Source organism: Diospyros lotus, chromosome 12, assembly GCF_014633365.1.
Source record: "Diospyros lotus cultivar Yz01 chromosome 12, ASM1463336v1, whole genome shotgun sequence".
Lineage (NCBI taxonomy): Eukaryota > Viridiplantae > Streptophyta > Magnoliopsida > Ericales > Ebenaceae > Diospyros > Diospyros lotus.
The window spans coordinates 14,656,814-14,670,781 of record NC_068349.1 but is presented as its reverse complement, the minus strand read 5'-3'; the positions used below and the strand labels follow the sequence as shown (position 1 = coordinate 14,670,781).

At 39.6% G+C, this 13,968-nt stretch overlaps 1 protein-coding gene across 1 annotated transcript; it reads left to right on the top strand.

Annotated features, from left to right (window-relative positions):
* Positions 1-4,071: 4,071 nt before the first annotated feature.
* LOC127787514 (cucumisin-like) lies at positions 4,072-12,951 on the top strand. Its single transcript, XM_052315573.1, is given in 10 exon segments — positions 4,072-4,161; positions 4,381-4,469; positions 4,626-4,723; positions 4,853-4,990; positions 5,118-5,217; positions 5,332-5,845; positions 5,933-6,276; positions 6,372-6,483; positions 6,579-6,792; positions 12,221-12,951. Coding segments are annotated over 10 exon segments (2,331 nt in total). The 3' UTR covers positions 12,853-12,951.
* The last annotated feature ends 1,017 nt before the right edge of the window (positions 12,952-13,968 follow it).

Sequence of the window (13,968 nt, the reverse complement as noted above, 5' to 3'; positions counted from 1 at the left end):
TGGGGGATTAATATATAAATTATTTAATATATATATATAGGTGTGTGCACGTGAGTTCCAGAAGCTTCTTTCCCTCTGAAATTTTGAAACGCAGAGAGAGAGAGAGAGAGTGCTAGTGAAGCTTGGCTGAGCATGGAAGAGAAAGGGAGCGAGAAGAGAGATTGAGATCGGGAGGCTGGTGGCTGGTCGGTCTGAGGCAGTCATGGCTGACGCGGCTGAAGTAGTCGCGACCTGAACCAGCGGCAATGGCGGTCGATCGATGGCCAACGGCGGTGGCGTCTGATGGCGACAGAAGGTGGATGCGGCCGAAGCTGGCCGAGCAGAGGGCGATGGTGGCTGGAGGCAGCCGCAACACGGCGACCTGATGCAACAAAGCAAGCAGCGCCGGTCGTGTGCAGGAGGCTGCTGCGATGGCTGCGGTGAGGCGGGCTGGTGGTGGCGTGATGTGGGGCTGGCAATGGCAGCAAGGCCAGCGGCGGTGGTGGGCGGGCACTGGTGCGCACACAGGCATGGCGCGGGGAAGAAGAAGAACGCGCAGAAGGAGGAAGAAGAAGGTGGAGAAGAAAGAGAAAATAAAGAAAAAGAAGAAAAAAATAAAAAAATTGGAAAAAAGAGAAAAATAAGGAAAAAAAATAGCTAGAAAATTTCAAAAAATTATGAAAATTAATTTGGGCCACGAGGAGCGTTCCAAAGGCTCGAAAATGGGATTCGGGCCCAAGATGGCAGTCTAAGAGGCGATGCCAGTGTGGGCGTTTGGCTAGTTTCCTCCTCTAGATTGATTGGGGTAATTTCATATTTTCTTTTCAAGTTAAGTTCATTATGTGAGATAATGTAATGTGAAAGGATGGTTGGTTTGTGCCCATGGTTAGGGTTGTTTGGAAGTGGTTGTCGGGTGATTTTGCGATGTAAGCAAAAGCGAAGGCTCGGGTTTAGTGTCTGATATATGTGGGGTTTTGTGTGATTGTGCCTAGGTTCTACTGAGGAGGCGATAACCCTAGAGGAGTTTGGAGTTCAGCCAGGTGTTCTCGTCCATGGCAGAGATGAGGCTTCGTGCCAAGTAAGGGATGACCTCAAGGGTAGTGGTCTTGCATGCATTTGTAAATGTTTTTCCTTATGAGTTGCATGTAGTGGTTAACATTTGTATAATATGAGTTCTAGTGTACCTATTGTTATATGGAGGACTAGTGTTGTGGGAAGGGTTGGTTGATGCCTTAACCTATGGAGGTTATGAGGGCATGGAAGACTACCCAATTTGCATTGCATTTTTACATCACGTGCTCTCTCATGCTTCATTTACTTATACATTGCACCCTTACCAAGTCTTTATGACTCATGAGATTTACCTCATGTTGTAGATGTTGCCAGCCCAGGTGCAAGTAGAGATGGCATATGGAGGATGAAGTGGCAACTAGCAAGGTTACCCGAGATGTGTTGTTATGTATTCTCTTGTATTTTCATATATGTATTCATGTGATTGAATGTAAGCATTATTGAGTACTAGATGAATCTAGTTGTTGTAATCACGATAGTGTGATAGCTATTTGTGAGGTTGCTTGATGTATATGGCTTTAGTTGGTCGAGCCGAGTCTTAGATTAGGTAAAGGATCGAAATGTATGTTTCCCATAAACTCCAATACTTAGCGAAGTGTTTGTTATGCTAGTTTTTTTCCTAGGTCACCTTCGACTTGCTGTGAGGCGAGCTGGAGAAAGGTGAAGCTCACTTGGGTTCGGGTCCCGTTCCGCTATGTTTCTTGCCTATGTTTGGGGACCAATTACTCTAGTGGAGCGAAGGGAAGGACTAAGCCTAGTGCCCACCTAAGGCGTTTTGTGTTGAAACATAGTCTAACTCTTTCGTTGTTGGTTGGTCATGTGAGTAATCCGGTTGATTATTCACCAGTGACACCCGTAAGTAGGAGCGGGTCGTTACAGAAAATATTGTAGTTAATGGCAAAACCCATATGATCAACACAGTGGGTTCTAAAAATATATTTATTTTTTTCTTGGTCAACATTAGCATTTTATACATATCACTTAAAGTTCAAAAATAAAAATTAAACCCCCTATAATTTTTTATAGTATAACTATTAAGGGGAAAAACCATTCAATATCTTCGTCCGAAAATCATTTCGAACTTATCTTGATACTTCTTTATCTTGCTCATTTTAACAAATGCTACCTAAATATATTAAATAAATATTTTTTTATATATTTTTTTATTTTTAACAAGAATAACACATGTCACTTCTCTAGTTGTTTATTATGAATGACTTAATTGTACATTTAATTGTTTCATTTTTATATAATTCTCCTATTTATAGAGAGAAATAGATTGACAAGATAGTTCCTAAACTCCTTTCTATATACTGTAATCTCTCGATATTGTTTCATTTTTATTTTTATGCACATGAAATATATTAATTGATGTATTTATAATTTAGTAATATTATGATTTTTAAACTTAATATCTTTATTTAAATTTTATAAATTAATTTTTTTATATTCATATCTCATGTTTAAATGTATATTTATTTTTTTAAATATACATTAATATATTTAATTTTTTATAAAATTTAGATATTTATATATTTAAATATTAATCCCAAATTTTAATATTTATAAATTAATTGAATAAAAAAATAAAAATTAAAAATTAAAGTTAGGGATAGATTGAATATTTCGTCGCTAAATTAGTGACAGATTTGGATAATCCATCGCTAATTTTATTTTTTTATTATTTAAACTATAATATTAAATTTTAATTTTTTATTTTTAAAGTTGGCGACGAAAACTAGCGAAGGAAAGTTATTTTCTGTCACTAGATTTTAATAATAAAAAATTTAAAATTTAAAATTTTATTTTTTAGCGATGAGAATAGTTTCTCATTGCTAAAATTAGCGACAGAATATTAAATCCGTTGATAAAATTAATTTTTTATTTTTTCTTATTTAAACTAATATTAAAATTAATTTTTTTATTTTAAAATTTAGCGACGAAATTTATTTTCCGTCACCAATATTTGCGACGGAATATAAATTTCTTCCTTGAAATTAGTGACAAAAAATAAATTTTGTCTCTATATAAAAATTTAATTTTTATTTTTTTATTATTAAAATTCAGAGACGAAGGAAGATAATGTTTCGTCGCTAATTTTAACGACGGATTATTTTTTCCGTCGCTAAAAAAATAATTTTTAAAACTTTTTATATTTTTAACCACGAAATTTTTTTTTGTCGCTAAATTCCGTTGCTAATCCTCACAAAGTTTTTTTTTGCAATTCTGTCGCAAAATAGCGAAGGAAATTTTCATTGCTAAATGCCGAATTTCTTGTAGTGAATAGAGCTAGAGATATAGAGAGAGAGAAGATCGATGGTGGGGTTTCATCCCCATTATCAAAGATGTAAAAAGGTAGAAATATATATATATATATATAAGTTTTTGGTGCGTTGTGGCCAACAAACCCATTAGTGTGGAATCGAGGAAACTAGAAATATTAGCATTGTATCGCTATCAATATTTCGATGACCATCAATCATCAAAGAGCTAGATGAGAGAGAGAAAAGATAGAAGAGACAAAGAGACAAAAAAGATGATTTAAAAACAAGCATAAAATGGTAATTTTTGTGCTTCATAATAGCCATTTTGCCAAACTTCAAAGGTGGTGCGTGAAAACTCTATTTATTTTTGTCTCACTTGGATTTGAAAGTAAACCTGAGGATATTATCGTTAATATATGTACGTATCATTGTTGGGTGTTTAATCAAATTATTACGACATCTTTCTTGTTTTATCTTCTCCAACTTCTCAAGGCCTTTATTTCCAATGCTTGTTTTATGTATGTTTGTATCTTCCAATAGGGAAAAAAGGGGACAGCTATGAGAGATCTGTCCTCGTCATTTTCCACGAAAAGAATAAGGTGAAGATCACAAACAAGAAGGGACGGCATTGAGCCAAAAAGCTCCAAAAAGGGTTGCTGACATTACCAATGTCAATGCTCCCCTATTTATTTACAACTTCTACTCGCTGCATAGTCATAAATCTCAAACAAAACAAGAAGTTTGAAATTACTCCGCAATGGCGAAAGCTAGGTTGCTCTATTTTCTGTACGCATTTCTATTTGCAGCATTGGTGCTAAATTGCCATTCCTATTCACATGAAAGAAAGGTATACTGCATGTCTAGCTAGTTTTTGTGTTTCTTTTTTCTTTTCCTAATTAATAAGTAAGATTATACCACTTAAAATTTAACAAGAAAGTAACTAAAACTCACAATAACTCCAATTTAAAATCTCAGGTTCCCCAATGCTTTTCTTGCTAAGTTCGTGGGTTAGCATTATTTATATGGAAATAATTAAATTAATGTTGTGATTTGCATGTTATGTAAGGTTCATGTGGTGTACATGGGAGAGCGGCCTAAAGGAGATGCGCCCCTTGCATCTACGCACCATTCCATGCTGAAAAACGTACTTGGAAGGTTAATACATACATACACATACCTTAATTTGCTGTAACTTCTAGTACAATTGCATAAAGATTGGTGTTTGAATTTGTTTAAAGAATAAAAGTTTGCAAAATTATCGAATGATCACAAGAGGTTGTTTTCTAAGTTTAATGTGTGAATTGCATGCAGTGGTTCATCCACCAAAGACTCGCTAGTTTACAGCTACGGAAGGAGTTTCAATGGATTCGCAGCCAAACTAACCGATGAAGAAGTTGCCAAGCTTTCAAGTGAAAATTTTAAAAGCCTAACATCTTAAGATATATAGATTTATCAAATATATTCATCAAATTAATTACTCACCGTTACATGTTCTTTTACCCTTTAAAACGCTGATTATAACATATGGGGATTTGCAGAAATGGACGGGGTGGTATCAGTGATGCCGAATCATATACTGAAGTTGCACACAACAAGATCTTGGGACTTTATGGGTTTTAATGGCAAGCTTGGAAGTTCCAAAGAAGGAGATGTCATCGTTGCACTTTTGGACACTGGTAAATTTAATAATTTAATTGACCGTAACCATTTATATATATATATATATGGCGTATCAGTCAACTCTCTTTTGACTGTTTACAACAGAAGCTAGAAGTTTATTTAATTTGTCTATAAATGGTATAGGAGTCTGGCCCGAATCAGATAGCTTCAGTGACGAAGGCCTGAGCCCGCCACCAGTTAAATGGAAGGGGACTTGCAAAGCCACCAATTTCACCTGCAACAAGTATGTATATGCATTCAACTTTCTTTCTTCCCAAAACCAATCATTTTGAAATGCATCACTTGATAATTAGAGCTTGAATTTTGTTCTTCCTTTTCCATTTTCTGAATCTTAAAGCAAGATCATTGGAGCCCGGTACTACAACAGCGACAACTTCTACGACATCACTGACTTCAGATCGCCAAGAGACTCCATCGGGCATGGAACTCACACTGCATCCACCGCAGCTGGCAGGGAGGTGGCTGATGCCAGCTACCTCGGCCTAGCCAAAGGAGTTGCGAAAGGCGGTGTCCCCGGCGCCAGGATCGCAGTGTACAAAGTTTGTTGGTCTTTCGGGTGTGGCCTTGCAGATATACTTGCAGCATTTGATGATGCAATCGCGGATGGAGTCGACATTATCTCTGTTTCCCTCGGATCAGACTGGCCAGTCGACTACCTAGAAGACCCTATTGCCATTGGAGCTTTCCATGCCATGAAGAACGGAATTCTGACCTCCAATTCTGCAGGAAATTCAGGACCCTTTCCGGTATCAGTATCCAACTTCGCGCCATGGACGTTAACAGTTGCCGCCAGCACCATCGACAGGAAGTTTATTGCCCAAGTTGTTCTAGGCAATGGACAAACTTTCACTGTAAGCTCTGGCTAGATATTTTAGAGAAGCTGGCCATTGGTGTTTTTCATTTGTTAGCACTGACATAATTTTCTTGGCACTATATAGGGGCTCTCCATTAACAGCTTTGACCTCAATGGAACCACATATCCTTTGATTTGGGGAGGAGATGCTGCAAACTATACCATTGGAGCTGATTCCACAGCTTCAGGACCATGTTTTCCCGAGGCCATGAATTCGTACCAAGTGAAAGGGAAGATCGTTCTTTGTGACGCGTACCCTCAAGGTTTTTTCTCTGATGGAGCCGCCATCCTGCTAGCTAATGGTGTCGGTACCATAATGACAGTGTCCGATCCCATTTACACTGATTTTGCCTTCAGTTACCCGCTGCCCGCAACACTAATCAGCGTGGACGACTGGGCGAAAATTTTGGAATACATTAGAGCAACAGAGTAAATTACCGTACTCAGTCCTAATTAGATAGTCCAAACTCTGTCTTCTCATTCTGTCATCATAGTCTTAATGTTGATCTCATAAACCTTTTCAGCAACCCCTTCGCAACCATTCTACTGGGTGAGACTCCTAAGGATGTTGTAGCACCTGTTGTCGTCTCATTTTCTTCAAGAGGACCTAGTCCTATCACTCCAGACATTCTCAAGGTGACCAAACGATTCGCCAAATTATCAATTTTCTTGCTTTGTTCTTTCTAATCGTGTCTCTAATATTGCATATACCTCGAACTAATGACGTGCAGCCTGATATCACTGCCCCTGGAGTCGACATCCTTGCAGCTTGGTCTCCAGTGGCTCCACCTTCCATCTACTATGATGACAAAAGGAGCGTAAACTTCAATATAATCTCTGGCACTTCGATGTCTTGCCCCCATGCCAGTGGCGCTGCTGCCTATGTTAAAGCTGTCCACCCGAACTGGTCTCCAGCCGCCATTAAATCTGCGCTCATGACCACAGGTGAGGAATGTGACACACAACCATTTTTCACTTGTGAAGTTCATGCTAATCTTCTTTGGCATTTATACAACTTTGAACAAATCTTATTTGTTGGATTTTTGGCTCCTCCCAAGTCCCACATCGGTTGGGCAGTGGGAGGGAGGGCCATATTTGCATTATTTAAGCACCTCCCCCCTTTGTGTTATGTATCCCTTCAAGCATCCCAACAAGTTTGCATTTATTGCACTTGTACCCCCTCATTTGTGTGTGTATTTCTCTTACACACTTTGTATTTTCTCTCTTTGATATTAGTGAAGATTTGGTGGTGTCCGAGGACGTAGGCCATATTGGTCGAACCTCGTTAATTTTCTGGTGTTCTGTTTATGTTTATATTCAATAGTTTTTTGTCGGGTATTTTTTTGGTGCTTTTAATTTTGGGGAAAATTGCCCGATTTTCCCAACAATTGGTATCAGAGCTCAAGGTTCTTAGTATGCTCTGTGGTTGCAGTTGAGTCTGATCTTCCACATCAGAAAAGATCCTCGTTTGGCCAAGTTTTTCTTAGTATGCTCTGTGGTTGCAGCTGTGTCTGATCTTCCACATCAGAAAAGATTTTCTTGGATTGTTCCGCTTTGATAACTATTGAATATAGAAGATGGCAGAGATGGCAGGCGAAAAGAGTTCAGAACAATCCACATTGGGAGCTTCTTCTTCGTCCACTTGGGCGAGGAATCTGGCGAATACAAGAATTGCAGTGGAGGTGTTTGACGGCTCGGGTCATTTCGGCATGTGGCAATGCGAGGTTCTAGACGCTCTTTTCCAGCAAGGTCTAGACATCGCCATTGAAGAAAAGAAACCAGAAGATGTTGAAGAAAAAGATTGGAAGACCATCAATCGATTGGCGTGTGGTACAATTCGATCATGCCTGTCCAGAGAGCAGAAGTATGCATTCTCGAAAGAAAATTCTGCCGGTATACTATGGAAGGCATTGGAGGAGAAATTTTTGAAGAAAAGTGGTCAGAATAAGCTCTACATGAAAAAGAGATTGTTCCGCTTTACTTATGTTCCTGGTACCACAATAAATGATCATATCACTACCTTTAATCAGTTGGTAGCTGATTTGATGAATTTAGATGAAACGTTCAAAGATGAGGATTTGGCTTTGATGCTGTTGGGATCCCTTCCCGAGGAGTTTGAATTTCTTGAGACGACTCTACTTCACGGGAAGGTTCAGGTATCTCTTAGTGAAGTTTGTGCTGCTTTGTATAGCTATGAGTTGAGAAGGAAGGATAAAAAGGAAACAACGCATGGCGCAGCAGAAGCATTGATTGTAAGAGGCCGTTCGCAAAGCCAGAAGAAAGGAAGGAGATGGAGGTCCAGTTCGAAACCCAGACCGAACAAAGATGAATGTGCCTTTTGTCGGGAGAAAGGCCACTGGAAGAAGGACTGCCCAAAGTTAAAAGCTAAGGGCAAATCTGACAAAGGGAAAGCCGTCTCAAATATTGCTGAAGTTAATGATGAGGATTCAAACCTTTCATTAGTTCTTACGTCTTCAACAAGCTATTCTGGAGCTTGGCTTTTGGATTCGGGTTGCAGCCACCATATGTGTCCTAATCGGAATTGGTTCTTTGACTTTCAAGAACTTGATGGAGGAGTTGTTTACACAGCAAACAACACACCTTGTGAAACAAACGGAGTTGGCACAATCCATTTGAGGAATCATGATGAATCAACCAGAATATTGACAGATGTAAGATATGTGCCGAGTTTGACAAAGAATCTCATTTCTGTGGGAACATTGGAGTCCAAGGGATTGAAGGTAACTGCAGAAAATGGAGTTATGAAAGTGTTCTCTGGCGCACTTGTAATATTGAAAGGTATACGAAAGAAGAATAACTTGTATTACTATCAGGGTAATGCAGCCATTGGGACAACAGCAGCAATAGCTTCAGATGATGACAGGGATACAGAAGTAACCAAACTGTGGCATATGCGTTTGGGACATGCAGGTGAAAAATCTTTGCGAATTTTAGCCAAGCAAGGATTATTGGAAGGCGTCAAGACCTGCAAATTAGACTTCTGTGAGCACTGTATCAAAGGGAAGCAGACGAGAGTGAAGTTTGGCACTGCAATCCATGATACTAAGGGTATTCTGGATTATGTTCACTCAGATGTGTGGGGACCATCCAAGACAGCATCTATGGGAGGTAAACACTACTATGTAACCTTTGTTGATGATTATTCCCGAAGAGTATGGGTGTATTCTTTGAAGAAAAAGGATGAAGTGTTGGGATGTTTCCTTAAATGGAAAAATATGGTGGAAACTCAGACTGGCAGAAGGATCAAACGACTCAGAACAGATAATGGTGGTGAGTATAGAAATGATCCATTTGATAAGGTCTGTCAAGATGAAGGTATTGTTCGACACTTTACAGTTAGAGATACACCACAGCAGAATGGGGTGGCAGAACGCATGAACCGAACGTTGCTGGAGAAAGTTCGGTGTATGTTGTCCAATGCTGGGTTGGGCAGACAATTTTGGGCTGAGGCTGTGACTTATGCGAGTCATCTCATTAATCGATTGCCATCAACTGCTATTTGTGGAAAAACACCTTTCGAGGTATGGTCTGGAAAACCTGCTAATGATTATAATTCCTTACATGTTTTTGGTTCCACTGTATATTATCATGTTAAGGAATCCAAGTTGGATCCAAGAGCAAAGAAAGCTTTGTTCATGGGGATCACTTCTGGAATAAAGGGCTATCGACTCTGGTGTCCAGAATCGAAGAAGATAATCTTTAGTAGGGATGTTACTTTTGATGAATTTGCCATGTTGGAAAAAGTAACAAATGAAGTTGTGCAACAGTTTGATGATGCTCCACAACAGGTGGAGAATACTCCAAAACAGGTGGAGTTTGAAAGAAGAATTGACCCAGCAGTAAGTATCAAATCAGGTGGAGACACTCCTGTGGCAGAGGAGTCGTCAGATGAAGAAGAGGTTTCAACCCAAGAACCTCCACAGCAACAAGAATCAATAGCAACAAGAAGGCCACGACGAGAGATTCGAAAGCCTGCTCGATTTGTCGATTTGGTGGCCTATGCATCTCCAATTGTAAATGATGAAGTTCCTGCCACTTACAATGAAGCTGTCCAAAGTTCAGAAAATGAAAAGTGGAGGAAAGCTATGAATGAAGAAATGCAGTCCCTTAAGAAGAATGAGACATGGAGGCTAGCCAGCTTACCGAAGGGAAAGAAGGCAATTGGATGCAAATGGGTATATGCAAAGAAAGATGGATTTCCTGACAAGAATGATGTTCGCTACAAGGCAAGGTTGGTGGCTAAAGGCTACGCTCAGACGGAAGGTATTGATTATAATGAAGTGTTTTCTCCAGTTGTGAAACATTCTTCCATTAGAATTTTGTTGGCCTTGGTAGTGCAATTGAATTTGGAACTAGTTCAGATGGATGTGAAAACTGCGTTTCTACACGGTGACTTGGAAGAGGAAATCTATATGACTCAGCCAGAAGGATTCAGAGTTGCTGATAAAGAAAATTGGGTTTGCAAACTAAACAAATCGTTGTACGGATTGAAGCAATCTCCGAGACAGTGGTACAAGCGATTTGACAAGTTTATGTTGGGGCAGAGGTACACAAAAAGCAAATATGATCACTGTGTGTATTTGCGTAAGCTACAAGATGGATCTTTTATTTATCTTCTCTTATATGTTGATGATATGCTGATAGCTTCAATGAATAGTGGAGAAATTGAAAAACTGAAGACTCAGTTGAATAAGGAGTTCGAAATGAAAGATTTAGGTGAAGCCAAGAAGATTCTTGGCATGGAGATAATCAGAGATAGGAAAAGAGGAAGGCTTTGTTTGACTCAGAGAACATATCTGAAGAAAGTACTACAACGTTTCGGCACGAATGAAAAGTCAAAACCTGTGAGTACCCCGTTAGCTTCTCATTTCAAACTAAGTGCATCTTTATCTCCGAAGAGTGTTGCGGAACAAGAGTATATGTCAAAGGTTCCGTATGCAAAAGTTGTTGGTAGCTTGATGTATGCTATGGTGTGTACAAGGCCCGATATTTCACAGGCAGTTGGAGTTGTGAGCAGGTATATGCATGATCCTGGAAAGGAACATTGGCAAGCTGTGAAATGGATTCTACGGTATATTCTGAACACCGTAGATGTTGGCTTAGTATTTGAGCAGGATGAGAAAGTGGATAATTGCATAGTTGGTTATTGTGATTCCGACTATGCTGGTGATATGGATAAACGTCGATCTACGACTGGTTATGTGTTCACATTAGCAAAGGCACCGGTCAGTTGGAAGTCTACCTTACAGTCTACAGTTGCTCTGTCTACCACAGAAGCGGAGTACATGGCAGTTACAGAGGCTATGAAGGAGGCTATTTGGCTTTATGGGTTGCTTGATGAATTGGGAATTGGTCAGAAGTACATCAAGGTACATTGTGACAGTCAGAGTGCTATTCATTTAGCAAAGAACCAAGTTTATCATGCAAGGACGAAGCACATCGACGTAAGATATCATTTTGTACGGGAAATTCTAGAAGAAGGAGAGATACAGATTCAGAAGATCCCAACTGCTGAAAATCCTGCTGATATGATGACTAAGGTTGTGACAGCAATCAAGTTCCAACATTGTTTGGACTTGATTTATATCCTTAGTATTTGAAGTTAGCGCTTCATAGCGCATTTGAAGACACCTACTGTTGATTGATTCTTTGAAGAGATTGTTGAGGACTTTGGTTGGGATTTGGGAGATTCGCCAAGGTGGAGATTTGTTGGATTTTTGGCTCCTCCCAAGTCCCACATCGGTTGGGCAGTGGGAGGGAGGGCCATATTTGCATTATTTAAGCACCTCCCCCCTTTGTGTTATGTATCCCTTCAAGCATCCCAACAAGTTTGCATTTATTGCACTTGTACCCCCTCATTTGTGTGTGTATTTCTCTTACACACTTTGTATTTTCTCTCTTTGATATTAGTGAAGATTTGGTGGTGTCCGAGGACGTAGGCCATATTGGTCGAACCTCGTTAATTTTCTGGTGTTCTGTTTATGTTTATATTCAATAGTTTTTTGTCGGGTATTTTTTTGGTGCTTTTAATTTTGGGGAAAATTGCCCGATTTTCCCAACAGACATCCTTGCAGCTTGGTCTCCAGTGGCTCCACCTTCCATCTACTATGATGACAAAAGGAGCGTAAACTTCAATATAATCTCTGGCACTTCGATGTCTTGCCCCCATGCCAGTGGCGCTGCTGCCTATGTTAAAGCTGTCCACCCGAACTGGTCTCCAGCCGCCATTAAATCTGCGCTCATGACCACAGGTGAGGAATGTGACACACAACCATTTTTCACTTGTGAAGTTCATGCTAATCTTCTTTGGCATTTATACAACTTTGAACAAATCTTATTTCTATATGATCAGCTTATGTCATGGATCCAAGGAAGCACAAAGACCTTGAATTCTCATATGGGTCCGGTCACATTAACCCGGAGGCTGCAGTGAATCCCGGACTAGTCTTTGACGCATCAGTGGAAGATTACATTAACTTCCTCTGCAAACAGGGCTACAACACAACAACTCTAAGACAAATCACCGGGGACAATAGCACTTGCAGCAGCACAATTATTGGCAGAGCTTGGGACCTCAACTATCCTTCGTTCTCTTTATATGTGTTGGATGGCCAGAAGATCAATGGCGTTTTCCCCAGGACGGTAACCAATGTGGGCTCGGCAAACTCGACTTACACAGCTACAATGTACATGCCGGAAGACATCACTGTCACGATTGAACCTTCGGTTCTCTCTTTCTCTGCTGTCGGAGAGCAAAAGAAATTCACAGTGACAGTAAATGGACCAGAAATTGCCCAACAGCCTATCGTGTCAGGCGCGATCGTCTAGAGCGATGGAGTCCGTGCTGTGAGAACCCCACTAGTGGTTTATAACTATCTCCCGGGTGCTCCTTATAACCTTGACAGCGACTCCACAACTAATAAGAAGGCAACCTTTAGAGGTTCTTCTATATTTCACAAGAAGATGATTACTGGAGACAACTAAATCCCACCAATGACTATGAACTATGAATTATGATTCCCGGTGGTGAGGCTTTTTGTTGAGTGTGAGGCAGTTGGGCAAGTTTACGCTGCCTTCATGAAGTGTTATGGTATGGTTTTTAAGTTCCTCGGATGAGAAAAAGCTCACATCCAAGGGGGAAAATATACTGGAAAAGGAGGCATCTTCTCCAAGTCTTCTGCTTTCCTTTTCATCTTATAATAAAAGTACTCAAGATAATATTGTCGTCTATAAACCCTATCCCAAGCAAGCGCATGTATGTTGTTGCCTCTAGAAGACACATTCAATTGCTAAACACGAATGACACAAAGCATACTATTTTCACTTCTCATGTCATGTTACGTATTTTTTTCTAAAATTGGAATATTTTCCAAGAAAAAGAAAAAAAAAATCCTAAAAGTGGATTCTGAACACAACATACCAAACCCATTCTGTACTTGCTTATGAAAACAGAAACACAAAGCAGATTCCAAAATTGCAGCCAATTACAGCGCAGTGTGTGTCCCCAAGCAAGTCCATTTCATTTTATTTTGTTTTCTCGTGTTAGTTTTTGAAAACCTTTTGACTTCTATGTCTTGTGAATGTGTGTTGTTTGTCTTGAAAATATTGCTTGCTTTGGAAAGTCCTAAAGCAATAAGTGTAGGGAAAATAACTCTGTATCTTTTATAATCTCTATATATATCATTGTGAATGGAAATTTAGAGATTTTTTGAGAATATATATATATATATATATTACAAGTCCTCTCCTTGCTTGAAGTGAGCGAGTCTTTCTAAATATCAAGCGTGTGGCTTGGTCGTGTGAGTGTCTTCTTGCAATTAGCAATGTCGAGTGACGCCCGTTGCCTTCGATTGAGTGATTCTCGGTATTATCCTAACCTTACAAGTTCCGACCTATATCAAATTAGTATCAGAGCAAGAAAATCCAGATTTCGAGGGATTTTTCTTTGTTCTAGTGATTATGCCTCCTATGCGGCGACGAAATGTTAAGGATGTCACTTTACATGACGAGGTCGCTGAATTGCAACGATCTAATCAAATGCTTTAAGAAACGATGATTGAGATTCTCCAAAGGATGCAAAATTCCCTCAAACGAAGTCAA